Raw genomic sequence first — 24,963 nt, 5'->3', positions numbered from 1 at the left:
CTGCTATATTAATTGAATATTAACATGATGGACCAGTGTTATGGCATTTCATCCAGAGGAAACAAATGAATTCATTTGGTTTAATATCTCATACAAATGAGCTAAAATAAAAAAAAGCTATAATAAAACACGAGCTGGAGAGCTGCTCTTATGATTGTCAGGATTGTATAGCAAGAACAAGCTGTGGTCTCCTGAGGAAAGCCAAGAGAACTGGCAAAGAACGTGATACACTAATTATCAACTATAATTAACAGCACTAATTTTCCACCAAAAATACTGCAGCATTAAATAATGCGAGGCATCTTGGATAAGTCGAAAAATTGACATTTCACAGCAATGCGCTTAAGCAAGTTTCAGTTTACAACCTCTTCCTTCACACAAACCAGGTGCTGAGGTTCTCACACTTTATGTGGATCTGTATACTGTTACTTTAGTCATGATATCATTTTCAAAATTCACTGTACCCACACACCTACCTTTACCTTGATACACACCATTGCTGTTATTTGTAGTGAATAACTGAGCAGTATAAACATAATACATCATTTCCAAAACGGGCACAGTGTATTGTTAAGATGCTGGGCATGTGATCGGGAGCATGCAGGTTTGAACCCCAGTTGGGTTATTACTGCTGTGTCTCTGACACAACTTCTCAGCTATAGTACTGAGACATAGGGCTGCTATAGTAGGTGTTTAAAAAGCTAAAATGTAATAATATTTGGCAGTTTTCCCAGATGGTCTCTACTAATAAAATAATGGCACAACACAATGAGCTATTTTGGTCTTTATCAGAGTACAACTGTTTTTCATTGGAAATAGAAGTATACTGTACCTGACCCAGCAGCAGAAAATACAAGATGCCGTCCAAACTCAATTTCTTATATCCACAAAATTAATCGGGTTAATCGTTCCTAGTTTAACTGAGCTTGTATAGTGAGGAGCATTTCATATTGAAATTCACATTTGTGAATTCACATTTACATTTACATTTGGGTATTTGTTGGAAAAGATGCAGATGTTCCTAGATACGTGGACCTGTTACTCTGATGGCTGTTTTTTATATAATAATGTAAAGATAGTGTTAGCCATCAAATTTTATAAGTGAATAACTTATTTAGGTTTCCTGTCTGCATCAGAACTTGGATGTGAAGTCATAAAATCGGAGAAGTTTATATCAGGAAATGCAGGACATCAGCCTAAAATTCTTTTTTTAACAATTGATTTGAAATTTTGTAGAGCTGTCATCTCTCAAGAACTCAAATTATGTAGCATTCATGCAGTAATGTAGCAAGCCTAGTCTTTATCTATCTATCTATCTATTGATTTTTTTAATAAAGTCAACTTATCAGGATTTGCAGTTAAAGTCCATCAATTTGTTCATTATAAAAGTAGTCTTTTTACATACACAGTGCATGCATATCACAGTCACAAAAACACTCAGATGCCAGCTGTATGTTTAAATTAATTTATTTCAGTGTTCATTCCCAACTCATGCCCTTCTGTGTAAAAAAAACCTTTTCTGTTTCCTTTTACAAAATTATGTACAATTAGAAAATTTTGAAAAAAAAGTTTATCATTTTAAGCACTCATTACATGTTATATACATATGACTAAAACCTATGGTGACATTTGAACACATTCACTGTAATATATAATGCATAATATTGGCACATTGAAATACACGGATTATCAAAAGCTTGATTTTGGCATTATGCCCGTTATTTTTGAAATGAGCGAAGACAAATGGCATGAACAGTTGATAAATTTCAAAAACGCAAAACTGGGAGACACTCTCATAACCCACGATCCCTTCACTCAACACACTATGCCTCATTAATTATAATATATCCTCCCAAACTATTATTCCTGGGTTCCAGCCCGTATAGAAAAAATAATTAAAAATTTGTTGTTGTGAACTTTGAGACTCAAAAACAGAACATAAATCCATAAAGTAATTTGGAAACAATAACATAAATCAGCATATGTGCAGTCATGAAAGTAAATTCAATCATTCCACTCCTATTCCACTTCACTAGCTTTACCTTGTGAGGCAATTTAGATTTATTAATAAATACGTTTATTTCAGATGCTTTAGTAATCTATGAAACCAAAGTATCCATCATGGTGGCTGGTAAACAAGAAAAACAGATAGAGAGTTTACATCTTTTGGTAGTTTGAAATCTTTTTGGCTATTTGAAACGGTGAATAACTTGATAATAATTGTGAAAAAAAATAAAAATGTGTAAACCCATTTTAATAAATATGTGGTACTGTGGTTATGGGGCTGGTCCTATAACGCAGATGTTACCAAACAGTCAGACCTGAATTTTTTCATTAAAAAGTCTATCTGTACAATGAGAAAAATTACAAAATCCATTCAATTATAAGGTTCACAGCTAAGAAATTCATCATTTGTTATTGCCATTACATCTTAAAACTTACCTGTGCATTTCACATAAAATAGTTTCAGGTACTGTATAATGAACAAAATGTAACCTAACATTAACCAAAAGCCTTTGTTATAATTAGGAATGACTTGGTGTGCACAAAGGTAATGTTATATTTTAACAAAATTAATATCAGCTTCTGATGGATAATCCTTGTATAAATAGACATGATTGTTCAAACAAAAACCACAATCAAAAACAGCTTCAATTCACAAGAGAATTTCTGAACCCCTATCTCTTGCCCACAGAGTACAAGTGTGCATAAAAATTAAGAGTGTGAAAGAACTCCCAGTCGTGCGTGAGTGTGCTTGGAAACAGTGACATCTGTTGGATACCATGCACATTACATCTTAACACTGATTCCTCAGTACAGTATGTATCTCAAAACTGGGTGAAATGTGTTAAATGATTACAAGACAGAACTGCAGTTCATTGTCTTTCACCATAACTTACCCAGAGAGAAATTATCATTTCAATAAGTCATGGCTTAATGTCTTATTAAAGATAACCATGCTTTAAAAACAACTGTCCATTGTACTGTCAAACGTTTCCCCATCAGTCTATATAATAGTATATAACCCTACAATATTTTTAGAACTGAGGAATCTCAATGACTTATTATTAAATTTTATATTTTGTAATATTTTATTCCATAGTAGTTTATGTGTACATCCTGCCATTCAGATTCTAACCCAGCGTTGTTGCCGTCATAAATAATGTAAAAATTAAATAAAAAGGAGGAAATAATTTAACCCGAAATTTTTCTTTTGCAAAAAAAAAAAATGCACATTGGATATCAAACTGAAGCACCATGAACCAGTGGTAGTGGGCTGGGTTTGTTTGGGAGGCCATGTTTACAGCGCAAGATATCTCGGAGTGAAATTGAAAGAGATAGAGACGCTGTTTTCTTTTGCTGCTGGTCCTATCTGGTTCCACGCTCGTAATCGCCGATAAAGCGTGGATTGTCCCGGCCGTAGTAGGGCGACGGCTCGCTGCCTGCGAAGGTCTTCATGCCGCTGTAAGGGCCCATCTGAAAAGCACAGCACATGATGGGCCTCGTAAAGCTTCACGCCACTCGTGGTACAACAGCGACTGACTGAGCAAAGAGGCAACATGTGTGTGGCTGTGCACGGTTGTGTGTGTGTGTGTGTGTGTGTGTGTGAGTGTGTGTCCATGCTTGTGAATGCGTGTGTGTGTGTGTGTGTGTGTGTGTATGCGTGTGTATGTGCGTGTGGGTACGTGTGTCCACGGGCGTGCGTGTGAATGCATGTGTGTGTCACTAATGGTTACGCAAGGAAAAGTTATCCTCTATCGCTAGGTCAAAGTACAATGAACATCGAAAATACAGCAGGTGGGTCTCATGTCATGCCTATACCTGCAGGGCTGCCCTGAAAAAGGGCCAAACAAATCACTCCCAGGAGATAACGAACCCTAATCACATGCTTCCCAGCTCCGCTGGGAAACGACGGGCGGACCCAGACAAAGACCTGGCTTCATCCAGGCCACAGTGACTGGAGCAGCAGGTGCGCTGCTGAAGGGGAGAAAAGGGAGAGCAGGGCGTGGCGCCCGCCCGCGTTTTTACTTACCACTCCGTTTCCAGGACGATCCTTGGCCACCAGGGCCCGCGTGCTGCCACTCTCCATCATCTCCAGATTGGGCGAGTCCCACTGGGCATTTATATTGGCGCTGGCCCGCGGGATCTTGGGTACATTGGAATTGGTCCAAGTGGTCCTGGTCTCCTGAGCGGGGGGGTAAGGACTGCTGTAGTCTTTTGGTTTCGTCCTGGAAACACAAGCTGAGAGTTAGAGGCTCTGTACAATGTCTGCTCACAGGTCTGAGAGGACTGTGATTCAGTTGTTCATGGGCTAAAATAGGGGCCCTGACACTGTAGCTGTGGGGCATCAAACTGTATGTAGGGGACACTGGGCTGTGCATATGTAAGGGTCTTTAGACCTGAGGCATGATAGGGTGTGGGTACAAAGAGCTATTTCCATATGGGATTTCACTGGGTTCAGGTAGAAATTCTGCATGATCATTAGATAACACTTAATCTTAATTGTTGGCATTAACCTTGATTTTACACTAGGTGTAGTAGTTTTTGCACATGCTGCACTGTAAAATGGCAGCACTATTCTGGTGCACTAACATCCTGTGAGTCAAACATACTGTTCTACGATTCTGTGTAAGGAGAAACAGGAGGTGTAAGAGCTACTGTAGGCACACAGACCAGCTATAGGTACAGGCAGGTACAGGCAGAGTTGCACGTGTTTAGAAGGAATCGTGTGTCTGTATAGCCACTACAGACGATTCAAAACACCGCTGCCTCACTCATCTACAACCTTCCCAAATTCTCCCACGTCACTCCTCTGCTGCGATCACTCCACTGGCTACCGGTTGCTGCCAGGATCCAGTTCAAAGCCTTGACCCTCGCCTACACTGCAGTCAACAGGACAGCCCCTATCTACTTGCAGGACATGATTCGATCCTATACGCCTGCTCGACCACTCCGCTCTGCAGCAGCAGGGCGCCTTGTACTCCCTCCCGCCTGAGCAGAGGGATCACAGAGCTTCTCCACCCTAGCTCCCCAGTGGTGGAATGAACTTCCTGTCCCTCTTCGAACCTCTCCCTCACTACCCATCTTCCGCCGTGCTCTGAAGACTCATCTCTTCAGACTATACCTGGACTAACTACCGCCACTCTGTATATTTCACTCTAAATCCACCCCCCCCCCCTTTCATGACACTCGTTACATGTTCCCCTATCCCAGCACTTTTTGGTAATTTGTACTTGTCCTAATACTGTACCTTGTTCTTCTGCCTAGTTGGCTTTGCAGAGGTTAGGTCAGAATAGTGTTCACTGTGTGAACTAAACTGTGTTCTTGGCTAGAAATAGCTGTACAAAATAAGTATTGTATCTTATTGAACCTTTGTTTTGCAGTTGTCCATGACCCTGAAATGCACTTTTTTTTAACGTCGCTTTTGATAAAAGCGTCTGCCAAATAAATATAATGTAATGTAATGTAACGTACAGTGAGGTGTCTGTGAGGTGCCTGTCATTCTGGGCCGCCAGCTCACCTGCAGCCGTAGATGGTAAATGCCAGCAGCGTGATAAGCAGCAGTGCGCCCAGTACACAGGAGATCACCACAACAGCCAACAGGTTCGCTACAGAGAGCACACAGCAACAGAGGTCAGAGCGAGGGAGAAATACTCAAATACAGACCAAAATCACTCACAGCAGCTGCACTTAGAAACAGGAAGCTGTGCCGCTAAGAGCATACCGCCTGTAATTAGTCGTTAATTAGTTGTTATCAAGACTGACCGGAATGTGAGGCTTCACGAATGCCACTGTGGGTGGAGATATGACAGGCAGCCTGTCACTAACTCACATAAACCTGCGAAGTGCTTTTTCTCTGTGTGCCAAAAATACTGCAAGCGCTTAAAATAGCTGAATTAGACAGCATGCGTTCGTTCCGCCCATTTCGGGGGTCATGAAGCCTTACTCCTCCAACACTATGCTTTACTCAAATTAACCTCCCAACTGCTAGCCCATATGGACTAATATTCTCCATGATTCTGGGAACATTTTACATTTAAATAATTAGTATTTATGCTTAATTGCTATAACAGAGAAACAACAATAACAGAGTTTTATACAGTGGGTATAGACAAGTTCCAACAATACTTACAGTCATTGCAGTTAAATCCTGAGTAGCCAAATGAACATCTAAAATGGAAACGGTACTTTGGGTTACATTACACACCATCAGGACCATACAAACCTAAAACAGGTTTGACTGTTAAAATGTGGTGGGAGATCTACGCACAAACTTCAAATACCATATGAAGTTACATTCTGATGGCGTTGGGTGGTGCCAATGAGTAAAATGCAAAAACTACACAAACTTTCAGACAGAATAATGGTACTCACGGGACACACATGCCTTTCTCTATTTTCTGTCCACTGGGGCAAGCTGTGGGCATGAGGATGAAGCTGTTAGAAGAGGAGAGCTGGACAGACCAGAGCTGGACAGACCAGACTGACCAGCCGAGATATACATTCCATCATCCACCCCACCCCACCCCACACATTCCAGACCAAATCTGCCACCGGTCTAAGCCTCACTTTCAGAGTGCTCTGCCAATAAGCTACCCATCATGTAATTATTGGCCCTTTCGGTGGAACCCACAGCCGTCAGAATTCAAATCTTTCCGATCTTGATGCTTTATGAGAACAAACAGTCATACCAACGCACGCCAGGGTCTTGTTGTGAAATTAGCCAGGTTTAATAAAATAAGGACGGGGGAAAGTGACTGTTTTGCTCTGCACCGTGGTGACTGGGAGAGAGACCAGCGGCTCTGCGTGGCAGAGGGAGAGTCCGGGAACCCAGGAAAGAGGCTATCTAAAAGGAGGCTTTTTGTTTGGGTCTCCGCAACAACACCCATCCATTCACCAGCAGGAAACAGCCATTCTTTAGAGTGTATCCATAGAAACGCTGGTCTCAAAAGAATAACATAAACTCATAAATAAATGAGTTGGGGTGCTGAGTCCATGGACTACTAGTACTGGTGGAACACTTGACACTAACCTTGCTCTCTGTCTCATGATTTCTTGTTCGCTCTCTCTCTCTCTCTCTATCTCTCTCACACGCACACACACATACACACACACACACACACCCATTGAACACAATGCTGGGACACACAAAGATAACATGGTAAATGCCCACTTCCACTCACTGACCTGAGCAGCTTCTGCTCGAGAATGTTGACCTGATGTAGCCAGGCTTGCATACACAGTTCAAGTTGCCATCATTATTTTTACAGGTTGTTGTATCCACATCACAAGGAGCTGGTTTCTGCATGCATAGGTCAACTTCTGTGGACAGTGCGAGAGAGGAGGACAAGCCAGTCAGTCTATTGTAACCATTCCAATACCTCTATCTGTCTCAAAGTGTCAGTGTACACCAAAATCTGTCATGTGACAACACAGGTAGATAGATAGATAGATAGATACATAGATAGGCAGACAGACAGACAGACAGATAGATAGAGATCTTTTTTAACCAGGGGCCAACTGAGAGGAAAGCTCTCTTTTACAGTGACACACTGAGGAGAACAACAATGTAACAAATATGACTAAGATAAACAATGTAGCAACTTTTCGCTGCTTTTCACTCCAAACCCTAACAAAGCACACCTCATTCAATGCTAGAGATCTCACTGAGCAGCTAATTAGTAGAATCAGGCGCACCACATTAGGGTTGAAATAAAAACCAACAGGATGGTAAATCTCCAGGAACGGGGTTGCCATTGATTTAGCCTCTCATAACAAGCTCAGATGGACTGTGACTGACATGCAGACACCTGGCATACACAGAAGTAATACATACAGTTTAAAGGTTTCAAATGAACAAAGATGTATGAGAACCATACTTGAGAACGTGGATTTTTGTAGTATCGCACAGTCGTTTCCACACTGTTGGACTGACTTGTTGAAGGCAGTGTCAAAGGACGTCGGGGTCAAAGTGGACGTGGTTTTGTAAATGTTGTCCACAGTTGCGATTATGCTGCCATTTCTACAGCACAAAAAGAGGCAATCAGTTCAACCCCTGCTTTCACTGCTCAGAGCCTTTCCCTGAAAGAACACTGAACATCTTGCCTCACTTCATGAAGGAGTTCAGCATATTAATGTCAAGTGTAATAACAAGTAAAATACAAGCAAATAAAAACACAAAGAGCATCCAGGAAAAAGATTGTACGCTTAAAGTCAATGGCAGTAATCCCGAATGGTGCCGCGTTCATTTTGTTGCGGCAAACAGTAAGAAAGAACCAATAAATATACAACCTTTCCACTCACCTGAGTTGCAGGACTTTGGATTCAATATAATTTGAATCGTTGCCCAATGCCGCTTTCAGCTAAAAACATAGCAAGCATACAAGAAGGTGTGTTATTTCACTGGTATGTTACCGCTTCTCAACAATTCCCCAAAGAGGCTGTGCCCCTTCAAATTCTGGATGCCATAATGAATACTATGATTGTTGCTTAGCCATCACCTTTAGTCAGGACAAATTACTGTGCATAGCTCCCCTCTACTTACTATTCATCTAGACAGCTGAATATTCATTGAAGCAATTAAGGTTGTATGATCTCCTCGAGTATAAAAGCAATTCCTCACTAGGGGGTCAGTTATTTAACCCTTTGCCTACAAGACACTTCATATTCTGCTTTCAGTACAAGTAACTGAAGACATGTGGGTGAGTTACACAATGGTCTATAAGGTGCTATGTACAGTATATAAATTGTGCTAAGGAATAAATACTCTCTCTAAAAGTCACACTCACACACACACACACACACACACACACAGCAGCTTTTATGGTGCCTTCCTGGAAAAGCATGTCCCCTTACCGCAGTTTGTATATTTGTGGCCGTTTCCAGAAATATTTTGGACCCGGTGTCCTTCATTCCCTCCTCAAACAGCTGGTCCGTGAGACGCAAGTCGCCAGCAAAGACCTTCGCTGAAATTGAAAGAAGTACAGGGTGCCGTGATCCGTTTGCCATGCTCAAGCAGACAAAAACTAGAATAAAATGTACTGCCGTGTATTAAAAAAATGTTCAAAATACAAGAAGCAATTCCAGTTTTATCATCTAGTAGATGTTTATCAATGCTTGTTGCAGAAAACTCCAAGCCACAAGAATAACAACCCACGTATAATTCATAGTGCCGCCTGAGACGCGAAGGCCCTACCTTTCCTACAGCTGCCTTCAAAGAGGAATGACCCAGCAAAACACTGGCAGGTGAATCCATCAAACAATTCAACACAGATGCTGTCAAAGGGACAAGGATTCGAGCTGCAGGCTGCAAATGAGAAAAAATCAGCAGTCTATTCATTAAGTGCTTAGCATTAAGTAGGTTGTTTTCCACCGTGATAGTGGTGATTTAAGGACAATAACCTGTGTATGTATAGAGTACACACACACACACACACACACACATATATATATATATATATATATATATTAGGGATGGTGCTGAATACAAATGCATATTCGGCAACACTCAAATAATGCGTTCTCTCCGAATCTTGTCTCCTCCCGAATTTGGCCAATGTTAATTGGATTCTGATCTTTTTTCTCCATCTCTTTGATGTGATTCGCTCAGAAGTCAGCACCAAGTTTCTCAATTAGACATACACACACACACACACACACACACACACACCTGCTGAGAGACAGCGAGTGAGAGTTTCCCATAACACTTGATAGGCCAGAGCTACGCTTTCAAATTTAAATTACTCCAACACTGTAAATGCTATATCCTCCTCTTTCCACGACTTTCCTAAATATTTGGGCTTAAAATAACTGCTTTTTATTTTTTTTTAATCGAGTCAGTATACATCACAGGCAGTTTGTACATTTTTTTGTACCAACAATGGATAACGTGGTGCTTTCACCCAGGTGCGAACGTGTCGCTGTCTACTCCAGCACACTTTTCTGCAACTGAATGACCAATGCTTTGATAACAAGTTGTGAATGGAGCAGCTACATGACGACTGGGTGAAATGTAACCGATCTGTGTGCGTGCCATCCTAGCAAACCACCAAAGCTGCGCGTTCTTCACAGAATTGTTAAGAGGAGAGCGACGGTATTCATACCATGTAAAAGTGCACTCCAAGAAAATTACCATTTTGTGTTTTGTCACGCACATTTTTGCGCTTTTCTCAGTGTTGCCGTAATATGACTATGACGCATTTTGCATTAGCCTATATATCAAAACCGCTATCGTTCAGAAATTCAAATGTTGAAATTAGTTCAGTTGTGTCCATTATGTCAAGAAAATAGTTTTTAACATGGTTTTGTATTCTTTATGAAATTAGGTCATTGCTGCTGCAGAAATACTGTAATGCTGGATATGTCTGTGCGTAAAAGATTTTTTTCAGTTTATAATTGACTTTAGTGTCCCTCAGGTAGAGGTGGTGGTGTGGTTTATGCAGTTTGTACTCTGCAGTTCAGAGTAATGATGAGTAACTATATTTTTATTTATAAAAACATTTTGTCTATGTTTGAAACTTGATTTGACTGTTTCTTTACCTCAGTGTTATAAAAGCCAGTTATAGCTATGTTACATATAGGCAATTGTTTGTTAAGCACAGATTTAAAAAGCTAATTGCCTGTTGTTAAACTAGATTACTAATGATGTCATTGTACGACCATGCTTTAATATCTCAACAATAGCTGTGGCAGAGATTATAATGGTAAAATCAGGTATTTTTGGCATTTGATACAGCTTTGGGTAAAACCGCACATACTTCCACTTTTAGCCACGCCCGTTTCCATTTTTCATCCGAATACAAATTATTATATTGGCTGAACGAATACAGATACAAATACACATAGTGGCATCTCCATCCACCCCTAATATATATCCCTTCACAAAATATCCAGTTTTTGTCATACTTCATTGATACTGCATACAGTTTATTGCATTGTTTATATCTAAAATAGCTGTACATTGAGTTTTTTGAGAACATACCTGGTGGCTTAGTGGTGGTGGGGACAGTAGTTGTGGTAGTGCTCGGCTCTCCTGGCGTGGTGTTGTTGGTCGTCTCTGTTCCTGAAGTGATTGTAATTGTAGATCAAATGTTAAATCATTTCATTAAAGCAATTTAGTCAGAAACAAATCAACTAATCAGATTAGTTGAGGCAGCTAGGAAAGAAAGGCAATGGAGGCAGATCAGCCAGGGAGACTGAAAAACTGATCTGCAAAAGTGCTCCATTACTGATGAAATAAAGCCATGATCAGATGGTGCATGGACAGTCAAAGAAAAGCTTTGGGGGCATGCATACCATTAGATGTTGGTAGACTTGTGGCAGGACTTGTGGAAAGGGTCGAAGAGGGTGTTGGTGAGCTGGTTACCGTACTTTCATTACCTGTTGTGGTAGATGTAGGTAGGGATGTGGACGTAGCAGTGCTGCTCCCGGTTACAGTGGTGCTTGATGTTGTAGTGGAGCTATCTTGGCCTGGAGTAGTTGTTATTTCACTGGGTTTAGACGTGGTTGACGTATCCGCCGGGGTTTGGGTGGTAGATGTAGGTGTGGATGTGGACGTAGCAGTGCTGCTCTCGGTTACAGTGGTGCTTGATGTTGTAGTGGAGCTTTCTTGGCCTGGAGTAGTTGTTATTTCACTGGGTTTAGACGTAGTCGACGTATCCGCCGGGGTTTGGGTGGTAGATGTAGGTGGGGATGTGGACGTAGCAGTGCTGCTCTCGGTTACAATGGTGCTTGATGTTGTAGTGGAGCTTTCTTGGCCTGGAGTAGTTGTTATTTCACTGGGTTTAGACGTGGTTAACGTATCTGCCGGGGTTTGGGTGGTAGATGTAGGTGTGGATGTGGACGTAGCAGTGCTGCTCTCGGTTACAGTGGTGCTTGATGTTGTACTGGAGCTTTCTTGGCCTGGAGTAGTTGTTATTTCACTGGTTTTAGACGTGGTCGACGTATCCGCCGGGGTCTGGGTGGTAGATGTAAGTGGGGATGTGGAGGTAGCAGTGCTGCTCTCGGTTGTGTCCGTCTTTAATGTTGTTGTTGGTGGTTGGGTGTTTATCGTTTCAGCTGCAGGGGAAACAAGCATACATTTACGATGATAACACAAATATTCTGGGTCATATCACATGCCTCGAAAATTATGTACAAGTTACACACTAGAAGCAGGTACATTGAAAAACAGACTGACAGAAGACTGAGAAGGCCGAGTGACGAAGTCTAAAATTAGAAACTGGCCTCTCACTTTCATTAGATATCCCAATGGTATGTATTATACAGTACAGGAGTATTAGTGTTCACTATTACTGGCTAAAGAGGCTTCAGTCAGGAAGCCAGCCCTCAGCAGGCAGAAAAAGAGGGGTTACAGGCTGCAGTGTGCTGGAAGAACAAGCTCCTCCCTGCTCATCCACTATCACTCTTTCAGCTGTGGGTACTCCCACAGTCATCTGACTCTGCCCTGGACAAACAATGCTTCTCCGCTCAACACACCTGATAAGAACCCCCATAAACACAGCCCCACTACAAAAAAAGATCTCCTGGGGATAAAATAGGCAGGACAACAAAGCAAACCTGTTTCTCTAATCCTGCATTAACTCCCGACAAAATGTATTAAGAGGGGAAAAAATTGAGTTTTAGTATCAGGTAAAAGCCAACATCCCTAAAACAATTGTGTGCATTGCTAAAAGAACAACACAGACGCAATGGTGTAGGCTGAGGAGAGGTCAAATTTAAAACAAAAGCACTTACTAACCGGGAATGACATCATTTGCAACACAAGTTTTGAGTGCACCTTTTCTTACTGTGTAATAAAGTGAGGATTGGAAACAGAGGAGGTCCTGAACCTGTACCCTGAATTCCCACATTCAATATGCTTTTCATAAATAGTTCAGATCATCGCCTCATACAGCACAAAATACAAAAGGAGAATTATATTGGCGAGGCACAATCCTAATCTCAACCAAAAGATTTGCCGTAAAAGAGTTAAGCAAAATGGGTAACCACTCAGCAAAGTGAGCAAACAATATCTGAATCTTAGGAAGAAAAGATTTAGGACACTTCATGAGACAAAGCTACATATCTGCTCCCTGTGGGCAATGTTGAAGTCCCTTAACGTACAGCATAGAGAGGCACTGGAACTCCAACCCCCATGGACCTGTCATCAGAAAGCCACCTGATAACCACAACCCCCTTCCCCCCATTCACCAAGTGGAAGTTGTGCTCCGAGGAAAGGGAAACGGTAGTGTGGTTAAGAATGAGGCTTTCTTTGGGCTGCTCTCGGGGGCCAGTCCCAACCTGATAAAGATCCTTCCCTGGAGTAAACATGATCCCGAGCGCCACAATGAACAGACAAGCCTGTGCCGCTGGAAGCAGTGGGATACAGTTTCATTCGCTGTACTGCGTTCTGCCAGATTTGAGGACGGCGCGGGGTCCAAGAAATACTGCTAAGCATGTTCCCACTGAGTATAGCACAGCAACATAAAACCAGCTACAGACTCCATGCAAATATAAAATGTGAGCGATAAACAGCGTATTTGTTACCAGTAACAGTCTATTGCAGTTTAAGCTGTGTAACTACGTGGCTTTATTGCTTGTTAAATAAACTATATTTTATAATGGCGACAAATGGATTAAAACATACTTTGCTGTAAATTGACTGATTAAATTAAATTGATGCCAGAAACATTCTACCATCGTCGAATAAGCCTTAACTCACAAACACACTCCGGGGTGGACTGGATAAACCAAGTATAAGAACTAGCGCTGGCGGAAAATAAATCTTGGGTTTGGTCTTCGATGGATACAAAGAACACAACCCAATAAGGAGTGGCTTCAAACACCTCTGTATTCATTGGGAGGGCCTGGGAACTCCTCCAGGGCAAGATAACTGTGTTGATTTTCATGACGCAGAGAAATGAGTTTGGAGGCTGCCTTTCCGCACTTCTCTCAGACCGAGCAAAATCACTGTGCTCAACTGACTTTTCAAAGCCTGTAATGCCTCCGGGTTGCCAGAGAGCTGATACTGGCTGGCGTCAGCGAGCAGGCTCGGCAATAAAAGGCGGCGGGGTGGAAAGGGCAGACAAAGCAAATACGGTGAAAAGGAAAAATAAAAGCCCTGAGCCAACAAGGCCTCCGCTGCCCATTTCCTCAAGGTGAGGGCAATGATGGGCCACGTAGCACCTGACTTGACATCAAAGCCCGAATGGTAGAGGAGGGAGGCCCGAGGCTGTAGAGGCCACTGGTGCCAGGTAATCCACACCTCCTCTTTATCAGAGACTGCCCCCACACCCCCGCCCAACTACCAAGCTGATGAAGCTCTCCACTGGTGGGACCGGCCTGGGCTGGGCTGAGCTCTTATTTCAGGAGACTTGAGTGCAGGACATAAAAATAACAGGAAGGCTTAAGCAGACCTTATGCTTAAACCAGCGTCCTCTATTCTATGACTCACACTCCAACCCCAAACGGCTTTTCAATTAAAATAAATATCCCATATAACATATAAGAATCCTCAATGCCAAGAGATGGGAGTCAATGGCTTTCAGTCTATATTCATGATGAGGGATGGTGGGGAAAGTATAGCTCAAAAACACAAAGACGGCTTGAAGAAGGAAACCATATATGGTTGAAGAGGCAGCTGAAGTCCCGCCTCCATGGCAATGCACTGCAAGGCTTCGGGACTGAAATGGGAGCCTCCCTGAGGATCACCATGCTGCTGAGCAATGGTTAACCACCACTGACACTGATGTTGTCATGGAAACCTAACCAAAAATCAGATCACCGTGTGGACACAATGACAAACAGTGAGGGGGGAATGACCAGTGGCCCTTTCCTATATTCACTCCATAGGTTTCTGCTTTGTTCAATTGCAGGATTACTGCCAATACAGCACTTACCGCTCTGTGAAAAGGTTGGTCATTATTTTCCTTATTAAAAAAATATATATTTTTACATTTTTTAAATATATTGGTATCACATAAACAACTGGGTTGTGCACCTCACTGTGCAATGTCCCTCCTCCTGACCAACCACACTTGTGTTCAGTGGTCCAGTTGACAGAAGTTTAAAGAATAAGCTTACAGCTGAGATTAGCCTATCAGCACTCACAGTTGTGTTCATGCTTCCTCATGCATAAACTGCTGAGGAGTCCCACAGACCAATGGCCCCAAGCAAAGGGGCACAAAATTAAACTGTGATTTAACCATTGCTAATTCACATTCTCTCCACAGCTGCATGCTCTCAAATTCATAGGCACAATTAAATTTTAATATTAGTTTACAGACCATTTATACTATAGGTCCATGCTATGTCAAGTCAATGGCTTTTTCGCCCCTTATGCATTTGCACTGTTGTGTTGATATATCAACATCTGGTAACAAACAAGAACAAATGTGCATCAACAAGACGGATAGAGAAATATGATGTCCTGTTTAATTGGAGAAAGTATCCATGCTCTGGAACCACAATTTACCCTGAGCAGAATCCTATAAAAAAAATCAAGATGTGCCTTAAGCACTAAGCTGCTTATATCCACATTTTAAGTATTCACTCCCCTTGACACATTCCATTATCCAAGATACCATCTCTAGTCAAATGTTTAAACTAGGGGAATCTTATACTATGTCCACACCTCCATTTTCACTTTTTCATTCAGCCAGAAAAAAAGATCTTTAACGGTGGCTCTCAAACAGTGAAGAAAAAACTATACAAATAACTTTTTTTCAGCACGTGACTCCATATTGGTTTTGTTTAAAAAATGAATCATTCCTTGCAGCAGTGTGCATTCAACAATGCCACAGTCAGGTCTGCATTCAGGTCCTGTCTGCGGTGATGACGCACCTTCTGGCAGGGGCCAAACATTCACAAGGGAACCTGAAAGACGCCTATTCAGACTTGTCCGATTCCCCCCTACTTCCCCACTCACGGGAGTGGACCTGCAAGGTCCTTTTGTGTCGCGTTTGTAAAAAAATTTTAAAAAAAGGATGCGGGAACAGATTCCTGTGGGCCATGCCTTAAATGGGCGTCAGGTTTCTAATACGAGATGGCCCATTGAAAATCAGGCACAACTTCAAGAGGAGCATCTGTGTACCATAATGGTTAGGGAACTGGGCCTGCAACTCCAAAGTTTTAAGTTAGATTCTTAAGTGAGGAACTGCCATTATAGTCTTGAACAAGGTTTTTAACTTCAATTGCTTCAGTGAAATATTCAGGTGTATAAATGAATTGAATATATAACCATGGTCCTCAATTCAAAGAACTGAACACTCTCCTGATGTTACATTGCAAAACCCAAAACCATTCTCCATTAAATGTCCTAATTAATATCAAAAGTAAATAGACTGCATTTATATAGCGCTTTTATCCAAAGCGCTTTACAATTGATGCCTCTCATTCGCCAGAGCAGTTAGGTGTCTTGCTCAAGGACACTTCGACACGCCCAGGGCGGGGTTTGAACCGGCAACCCTCTGACTGCCAGACAATCGGTCTTACCTCCTGAGCTATGTCGCTTCGACATAGCGACGTAGCTCAGGACAAGATTACAAGAGGAGTATTTAGCTTGTTGAGAATAAATCTTCTATTAAGGTAGAAGCAGTGGTGCTTTCCTCTTTCCAAATCCACAGCCTACGGATCGAAGTGTCATTCGGTGTAACCACAAATAGCACTGCACAGACATGCACACACATCGTACTGCCATGTGTTCTCACAGTAAATACACCCTTGCCCCAGACCATGCAAGCTCTGGCAGGTAGACAACTATAACTGTCACATAATGTTCTGGTATGTGTCAGTCAAACCCATGCCAATGTGATAAATTACACCTTAACAGGTTTCCTGCTTTTGTGAGTCAACAGGTGCACAAGATTAGTTTAGGTTCTCAGATCAATAAGAAGATGTTTGGTTGTAAGAAGGCACCACCATTTTGCGCATATTGCTGCAACCTTAGGATTTTTATTCTGCTTCTAGTGGTGTAATGCAGCCACACAATACTGCAGAGCAAAAGTTCTACAGTATTTACACATCATAACAGCTCAGGATTTTGTGAGTTAGGATTTAAATAAAAGCTAAATTTACTGTCTGTTGTGCAGAGACCAGATAAGCCATTTTACAAGAACAGCTAACATCAAGAAAACCACAAAGCGGGTTTCAAATTTAAGTCTCATTTATTTTGTGGGTTTCACAAATTGTTACGTGTGTTGCATTCCCTTCATATCAATATGAACTGTGCTCAGTAGATGGAGATTCTGCTAATTTGAAATGTGCTTAACAGGTGTTGTGAAGAGAACTAATTATTCCACTAAATTATTACACCCATGGAAGCAATTTTCAGTTGGCCGGGCATCTAATTATTGCTATATGCAAAGCAATAAGCAAAAGCAATAAAGCATGTTAAATTTCTGCCAAGGACAACTTGTACAATAGATATGATCAAGTACAAAGTTCCATTGAACTATAATATTTATTTACTTATTAACTTTTATACAAGGTAGGTCGACTGAGCATGCATGCTCTCTTGCAGCAAAGCCCTGTGAACACCCCCATCCTCCCCCCGCAAGTACCCTAACTTGCATGTCTTTGGACTGCAGGACGAAACCAGATTAGCTGTAATTAAAAGCACACGGCTTAAAAGTAAGTGCTGTGGCTTGCGTTGCAAGTGCATGACAAAGCACTCTCGTGTTGCATTTTGTATTGTCATAAGAGAGGTTGAGAATAGTGAGCAACGGGGCCAAACGTGCTTCAGGAGCATTCTCTGAGGCGTTGTGAAACTTTGTGAGGAAAAAAAAAGGAAAGCTTGGGCCAGTTTCAGCCAAGTAGGCCAAAGTGTAAAAAGGACCTTCACAGCAGTTCCACACAGTTGGCTTTTCTGAAACTCTTTCGGGAAGAATAATCCTTAGGGAGTCAGACCTGATACACACAGAGAAGTGCAGTGAGTCAGTTTGACCGATGAATAAGAAAGAACCGTTATAACAGCCTTTCCGTTTAACACCAGCAATACGCTTTTTCACTCACTCTGGCACAGCTGTATAGCTACATGTTGCTCATCAGTGATGTATGGCCTAAGTCTTCTTTTTTAATTGACCACATCATCTATATAGTAATTGTTGTTTGTAACACTTTGTTAGAGAAAGAATAACATAATCACAAAATATATGATCACCATATATGCAAATGCCCAAATTTACAACACAAAATGCATTAATTCAAAGGTGTAAATTAGCTGTGGGGTAGACACATGGGACTTGAAAAGGCCTGAACTGAGGAATCATGAATGCACCCAGGGCTTATGCCAGCTTCTGGAGTTGCCACAGAAACATGTCCTGCTTACTCAGGATTAGAGTGCATTCCAGAGATAGTTTGTCTCCCATCGGGCAGTTTGAAGCCACAATTAAAGAACGCAGAGAGATAGGATAGGTCTACAAGTTTACACCTACTTAGGTCGTGGGGTCAAGAACAAGCATCCTTGCGTCAAAACCATGTGATTACGCGGGGACCGTAAATAGATTTAGTGCAAATTAAGCAGTCCTTCATTAAGATCTTTATTGACCTTTTCACTTTAGCATATTGGGGTAAGCCTGTGCTAATTTACGTTTTGTTTGTACAGGCCAGCAAAAGACTGCCATGGAAACAGCTTAATGTGCTGGGACAATATAGTGGCCCAGATCTCAATGTGAGGTTAAACATTACTCGGTTAAGAAGACTCAGTGCCAACTTTGTCCACCAAAGCACTGCTATACCAAATCTGTCACTCTGATCTAAAAGGTCTACCATGTCTTTCTGAGATGTATTATTTCACACCATTCTGAGGTGTGTTATTTTTCCTCCCCTGCTGTTAGACACATTCTCACCAACTGTACAGCTTCAATAATCCACACAGTAAGACTCCAGGTGTTTAGCAGATGAACACTGTCATTAAATATAACGAGCAAACCTGACCTGCCATTCTTGTCAAAGCCAATTCCATCTAAATTTCATCAATATGGGAAATTAAATTATACCCATTAATCTAAAATGCCAATAATGTTCTACAAAGATTTTTCATTCAGTTGATTAAATGGCAATTAATCTTGAATGACTTCAACTGAAATGGAACTAACCCCAACTCTGCCCAATTAGCAGCCCATTCTTAATGTTACTCAAATGTTTTCACAATGTAATGATACCCTGGCGACAACATTGCCTCAACACTGCCCTGATTTTTACCTGGAGCAAGCCCTACTCTCCTGTCCTAATATAGGTCTGGAACACAGTTAAGCTACATGCCTGTAAGACAACACCACTAAGTGTACTTTAGCACTTTCACATATAATGTAATGGATAAAACCAGGAAAATTACCTATTTTTAATCACCATACCATTAATTATGCTACTTAAACAAATGCCAAAATTCTCCTTTGTTGTTGCCTCATTTCACTTTTGCATTCACTGTTGTTTTGTGAAGACATAGGAATGTATTTTAAGTGTAACTCAGCAAAATCCTCTTCTGGCTTGACTATTCCATTGAAAGTGACACATTTTCACAAGCATAGTTAGCTACATTTGGGAAGTGACAGATGGGTCCCTTGTCCAGCAGCAAAACTGTGTGTGTACGAATTCCTTTCATATTATAAAGGATTTCCCTATTTATTCTCCTATCTTCACTCCCCCAAAGCAAATACACAAACAGCCTGGGCCTACATAATTGTGATGGAAACTCTTAAGTGTTCCACAACAGACTCTCAAACACTTGTCTTTAGCACAGGGCAAAACAATGCATGTGCTGCTCAATATCACCAGCTGATACTGCCTGGACATCCTGGCTCCATGTGGGAAGTGTTAACCAACAGGACCCAGATTAGTCAGTGCATAGATACAGGGGGTAGAGATTTCCCATGACCCAGTTAGTGGGAATCTGTCTCCCATTCTCTCACTCCAGAAAGTGCTTTGAAGAACTTGCAGGATCAAATTGCTTTACAGTCAAATCTGTAAAGCAAAGCTCCCTGATCTCATGCCGCGAATCCTGTGTATGGAAATCAGCCAACCGCTGTTCTTTGCAAACCGCTAGTCTCGGTGCAGTGACAACACCAGATTCTGAAACCAGCCACACCTGCGTTTTGGCTTGCGACATGGGCAGCACAGAGTCAAAGCAATTTGCTCCGACAGCAGCAACACGTACTGACACAGTGAAAAGAAACCAGACAACTTCTGACTCCAGAGGTTCTCATTTTTCAGTGTTCCTGGACTGTACACGAAATCCTAAAAGATTTATCACAGCACAAGCCTCGGGCATTCATTTTAGATAACACAGAACCGTGGGGTGCAGCATTCTACCATTCTATCCATCCATCAATTTTGAAAGAACACAGAGAGCCCATTCATCTCTTGTGCGAGGCTCTTAATGCTTAAAGAACAGATGGTTCCCAGAAGCAGACACTGCTCTCAAGAAGCCTCACTATCGTATCCTGTAACACCTCCTACGGTCAGCATTTGTACTCCAATTACAGAGTGAGTATTAAACGTGACCATAAAACAGAACTGAGAGACCTGCCACCTCCTACACTGACGTCTGGAATAGCAGCAGTTTGGGACAAGTGAGCTGCAAAGGGGGATGTGCGAGAGACAACACTGCAGTGAGTCACGGCAGGGCCCTTTTTACAATGGTCTTGTTTTAGATCCACATTTCAAAACAAGCCTTCAAGTGGGCTCTAACTTTTCCAAGGGGCCTCTGCATTGTAATGCTCCTGTTCTCCATCAAGCCTTGGGGGAGCACTGGCTTTTCCAGAAACTCTCAAGGCCATCCCTGCTGGAATTTGTGCACCTTTGGCATTGCACGCTTATCAGGAGGGCCAGGCTGGAGCTAATCAGCGAGTGCTAAAGTATGCTGGAGTTTCGCTCCTCGTTGTGGTTCACAGCTTCCTCCTTAACCACAGGAACGTCTGGAAAAATTGTGCGGTGAAATCCCGAATGAACCTGCAGAACTACGGCTGTAGAATGTGTCCCAACTAATTGCTTTCAGTCTTCCGGTGTCAATCTGCCAGGAACATAGATTTCAACATAGGAGCACACAGCGGCCCCCTCCCTTTATTTAAAAGCCTATGAAACACTTAAGTAGTTAATACGAGGGGTCTGGACAATGCTAGAGCAGCTCTGACTGGTCTTGGGGGGGTATTCTGTCCTCTATGGTCAGCGCATTCATCTAGTCTTACGTGACCATCCTAAGTGAAGTCAGCAGGGAAGTAAAGAGTTGTACTTCATGAGTATTGCACATAATATAATGAAACCGCATTATAACTGCAGCAATACTGAAGTAAAAAAAAACAAGTGTGCCCAACATATTTCATTATACTAGAGTAATACGGCATTACAATCATTACAACTACAGCTGAACTGAAGTTAATAAACAGGGTCTGGACAATGCTAGAGCAGCTCTGACTGGTCTTGGGGGGTATTCTGTCTTCTGTGGTCAGCGCATTCATCTAGTCTTACGTGACCATCCTCAGTCAAGTCAGCAGGGAAGTACTGAGTCAGAGCTATGGCTCACATTTAGTTTGCCCTGCTGTTTTAGCTGTTTGGAAATACAATGAAGCACTCATGACACTAACACACCAGCAATGAGAGTTGGGGTTCAATGCCAAGAAGCTAACTCCTAACAAGCCTATTCTACTAATCCTGACAAAGGGACAAAACCTATATGTCTTTTTTGACATCATTCCATGCAGTGGATGTAAAGGAGCAGACAAGACAGACACTGGTAACAACCACTTGAACCTGAAGTCACAATGAAAAACACCTTTCCTAAATCCCTTGTGGTGTAATTCACCTGGTTAATACTTGACAGATTTTTTGCCTTGAGGAAGAAACGAACTTCGCTCACTGACCATTAACAAACAAGGCATTCGTGAGGTAACATTATCCATAAACCACCCTCTATATTATGGATATTAGGGGATATTATGAATTGTCCCAAGATAATTTGTTTCACTGTCTCAACAGAACACTTCCCAGAGAGTGTGTCATGAGATGGGCGTTAACCACTCCCTAGCCAGGATACAGAATCAATATTTCTATATCATTAAATTCCAATTTCTCAATTTTGGTTATGCTTCTTCACATAATACACAGGTACAACAATTGTGATAACCTTGCCCTTAAAAAGTAAGACTGTAGTTTAAAGTAAAATGCAGTTCAAATGCAGTACAAAAGAGTTCTACTTCATGAGTATTGCACATAATATAGTGAAACCGCATTATAACTGCAGCAATACTGCAGTAAAAAAAAAAAAAAAAAACACAAGTGTGCCCAACGTATTTCATTATACTAGAGTAATACGGCATTACAATCATTACAACTACAGCTGAACTGAAGTTAATGAACAGGGTGATAATAAAAATCCAACAAATGGAAATGTAAATTATTTGAATTATAACGAATCTAACTTTTCCTATGATAATTTTATTCCAAAGTAATAGAAAAATGGGACAACAGCCGCTATGAAAATAGCTAATCGACGCATTTACAAATAAACCAAAGCGATTACTAACTCAGCCGCCACAAAGTGGAAAACTACGTTGTTTGTGTCTAGTGATATTCCAAGGGTGTCACCATAATGTTCGTGTCAATAGTTTTCTGCATTTGACAGATATATATTTCTAAATACACTTACATACCCACACCAAGCGCACGGTTTAATTGCGACAGGGTCTACTACCGTCCTAATGTTACAGTAATACTTCACCAGGCCATTCATGTCACTCTTCTGTGAGTTACATGTCATTAAAGAGCTCAGCTGTAGCCGTTATCACGAAAGCCGTGTCTGAATAGTCTGAGAAACATTAAAACATTTAAGAATTCTACCGTCTCTTGATCATCATCTGCATTATTAATTTAGAAATCGAAACAAATGTAATCTCATACTAGCTGATTATCTGGTTATTTTAAAATGCTGCTTTCCTCCAAGCGCATACATCTTTATAATAAGGGAACATTAATAATCAGCTCGTTAGGCTAAACAGTGCAGTTAAGAATAGACTCAAACTGCCATGCTTTTTTCGTATTTAATGATATATGTAAATTCGCTTACCCGCCTCTCCGAAACAGGTTGCCACAAGCCAGCAGAAAAAAACAAGTTTATGAACTAACATATTTAAAGTTTAATAAGTTTAACACCTAAAAAAAAAGTATTGCTTGCGTTTTAAAATGAATAAATGATACCGCTGTTGTTAAACCCTAGTTGTGCCTTTTCGCTGTTCTTATCTGTCAGGCTAAACTCGCCTGATGTATCCCCTTTTCACCAGTGACTACTCCAGGTGTTTCTGAACTCAAAGCTATATGGGACTCATAGTGGCGTAATCTTAAAAGCCACTCCTCCCTGGGGAGGGTCTAGACTTCAGCAACCCGATGAATCTACGAATTTTATGAATGTTAATAATTATCGGCCTATTTATTCTGGCCAAAATCTTTCAGTCACTATCGGATACACAACTGAAGCTATTTTTAACTGAAAATGATATCCTCAATGGATCACAGTCCGACCTTAGGTCAGGATGTGTACTTTTACGGCAGTCATGCTTGTAACCAACGACTTCGTTACATCCCTTGATAAGAGGCTGTACTGCGCACCACACGTCTGTTGACCGTTCCATAGCGTTTGACTCTGTGGATCATGCATTAGCCTGCTTTTACAAAGACTAAACTGCATCGGCCTTAGTGAAAATACAGTAGGCTGGTTCAAAAATGATTTACCACACAGAATACAATGTGTTCATGCGAAGAACCACAAGGCTGAATTTTTAGAGATCACTACAGGTGTTTCTCAAGGCTACATTTTAGTATCTGTTTTATTTTCTATTTTTATAAATGATTTAGGGAAGGGTATCCATCCAGCAATGCTTCACTTAAATGCAGATGACATAGTCATCTATACAGTTATTTCCTCCCTTGAATCAAGCTGTTAGTGACCGCCAAGTTGCTTTTCATACTCTTCAAACCACACTCTTTGATTTGAAGTTAGTCTTGAATATACAAACAACTAAATTTATATTGACCAAAGGTTGCATAGAGTCTGTACAAAGTCTCACCACGTTGAGCTTAGGTGAAAACAAATTGTAAATAATTCCTTCCTATTAATATCCTATCTTGGCATATGGATGATAAGATGGCATTTACATACTGAAAACTTAAAAACTGAAATGGGGTTTTTAGTTTCATTTTAAGAAAGAATAGTTTCTCCTTAAGAATTTAGTCAGATCTACATTTTTGTCTGTAATAGATTATGGTGTTGTCCTGTATATGCATGCTCCCTCCTCTTTTTTAGCAAGATATTGTAAAGGCAGCTGGCTAACTAGCTAGCCAGCACTTATTTTGTATAGTTTTATGATCATAAATCACTTCTTTGTGTTGGTGCAGTTAGCCCAGGTGTGGACTGAGAAATATCCAGTTAGATTCCATGCTCTTTTGTGTCAGATTTGCATTATCTTGCATGGCCGCAGTTTAGGTATAAAAGGAGTGGACACAAATACTGAAACTACTGTCAGTGTTTGGGTCAACTACATTTGTGAATCAATCTTTTCTACCCAGAAATGTAAAATGAAAGCATTGCTCTGTTCTTTCTGACACACACATGAAAGAGTTCCTCTGTCTAGCTGCAAGTAAATACAATCCAGATTTAAAGTGTTGTTAAAGTGACTGTTGAAAGCAAGAAGTCCCGATGTGTCAAAACCAACCACATGCATGGTTAAAAAAAGAAAAAAAAAGAAAAACACTGACCCATTAAAACAGTGTTTTGTCATTGCAAGTTATTGGAAGTTGTTGGTGTGTGTGCTGGTGTCTCCTGTGTGTGTGTTCATACAAAGCCTTTGATGTGACTCTTCGCAGTGGTAAAGCATTTTTAAGGAGTGTCTGACGAGTTAGCCACCCCTGGCCTATCCTATGTGGAGGTCCATTAATATACTGAACAAGATGAAAAGATTCAACCAGTTGGGTAAACTCTTTTGCTGGATATTTAAA

At 41.3% G+C, this 24,963-nt stretch overlaps 1 protein-coding gene across 2 annotated transcripts; it reads right to left on the bottom strand.

Annotated features, from left to right (window-relative positions):
• Positions 1–1,451: 1,451 nt before the first annotated feature.
• Positions 1,452–23,275, bottom strand: LOC135247946 (protein HEG-like). Of its 2 annotated transcripts, XM_064321958.1 has the most exons (13): positions 23,039–23,274; positions 11,380–12,057; positions 10,982–11,062; positions 9,197–9,307; positions 8,857–8,966; positions 8,305–8,363; positions 7,881–8,023; positions 7,189–7,323; positions 6,376–6,418; positions 6,134–6,171; positions 5,522–5,609; positions 4,034–4,229; positions 1,452–3,477 (listed from the first exon to the last, which is right to left on the bottom strand). In XM_064321958.1, the coding sequence occupies exons 1-13, from the start codon at positions 23,097–23,099 to the stop codon at positions 3,370–3,372; spliced, it is 1,851 nt and encodes a 616-aa protein (XP_064178028.1). In that variant the 5' UTR covers positions 23,100–23,274; the 3' UTR covers positions 1,452–3,369. The 2 variants fall into 2 exon arrangements, with proteins under 2 accessions (XP_064178028.1, XP_064178029.1); XM_064321959.1 differs by lacking the exon at positions 11,380–12,057 and having other exon boundaries at positions 23,039–23,275.
• Positions 23,276–24,963: the final 1,688 nt, after the last annotated feature.

Source organism: Anguilla rostrata, chromosome 2 (assembly GCF_018555375.3).
Source record: "Anguilla rostrata isolate EN2019 chromosome 2, ASM1855537v3, whole genome shotgun sequence".
Taxonomy (NCBI): domain Eukaryota; kingdom Metazoa; phylum Chordata; class Actinopteri; order Anguilliformes; family Anguillidae; genus Anguilla; species Anguilla rostrata.
Note: the sequence above shows the minus strand (reverse complement) of the source record. Positions and strands in the feature narration are given on the sequence as shown.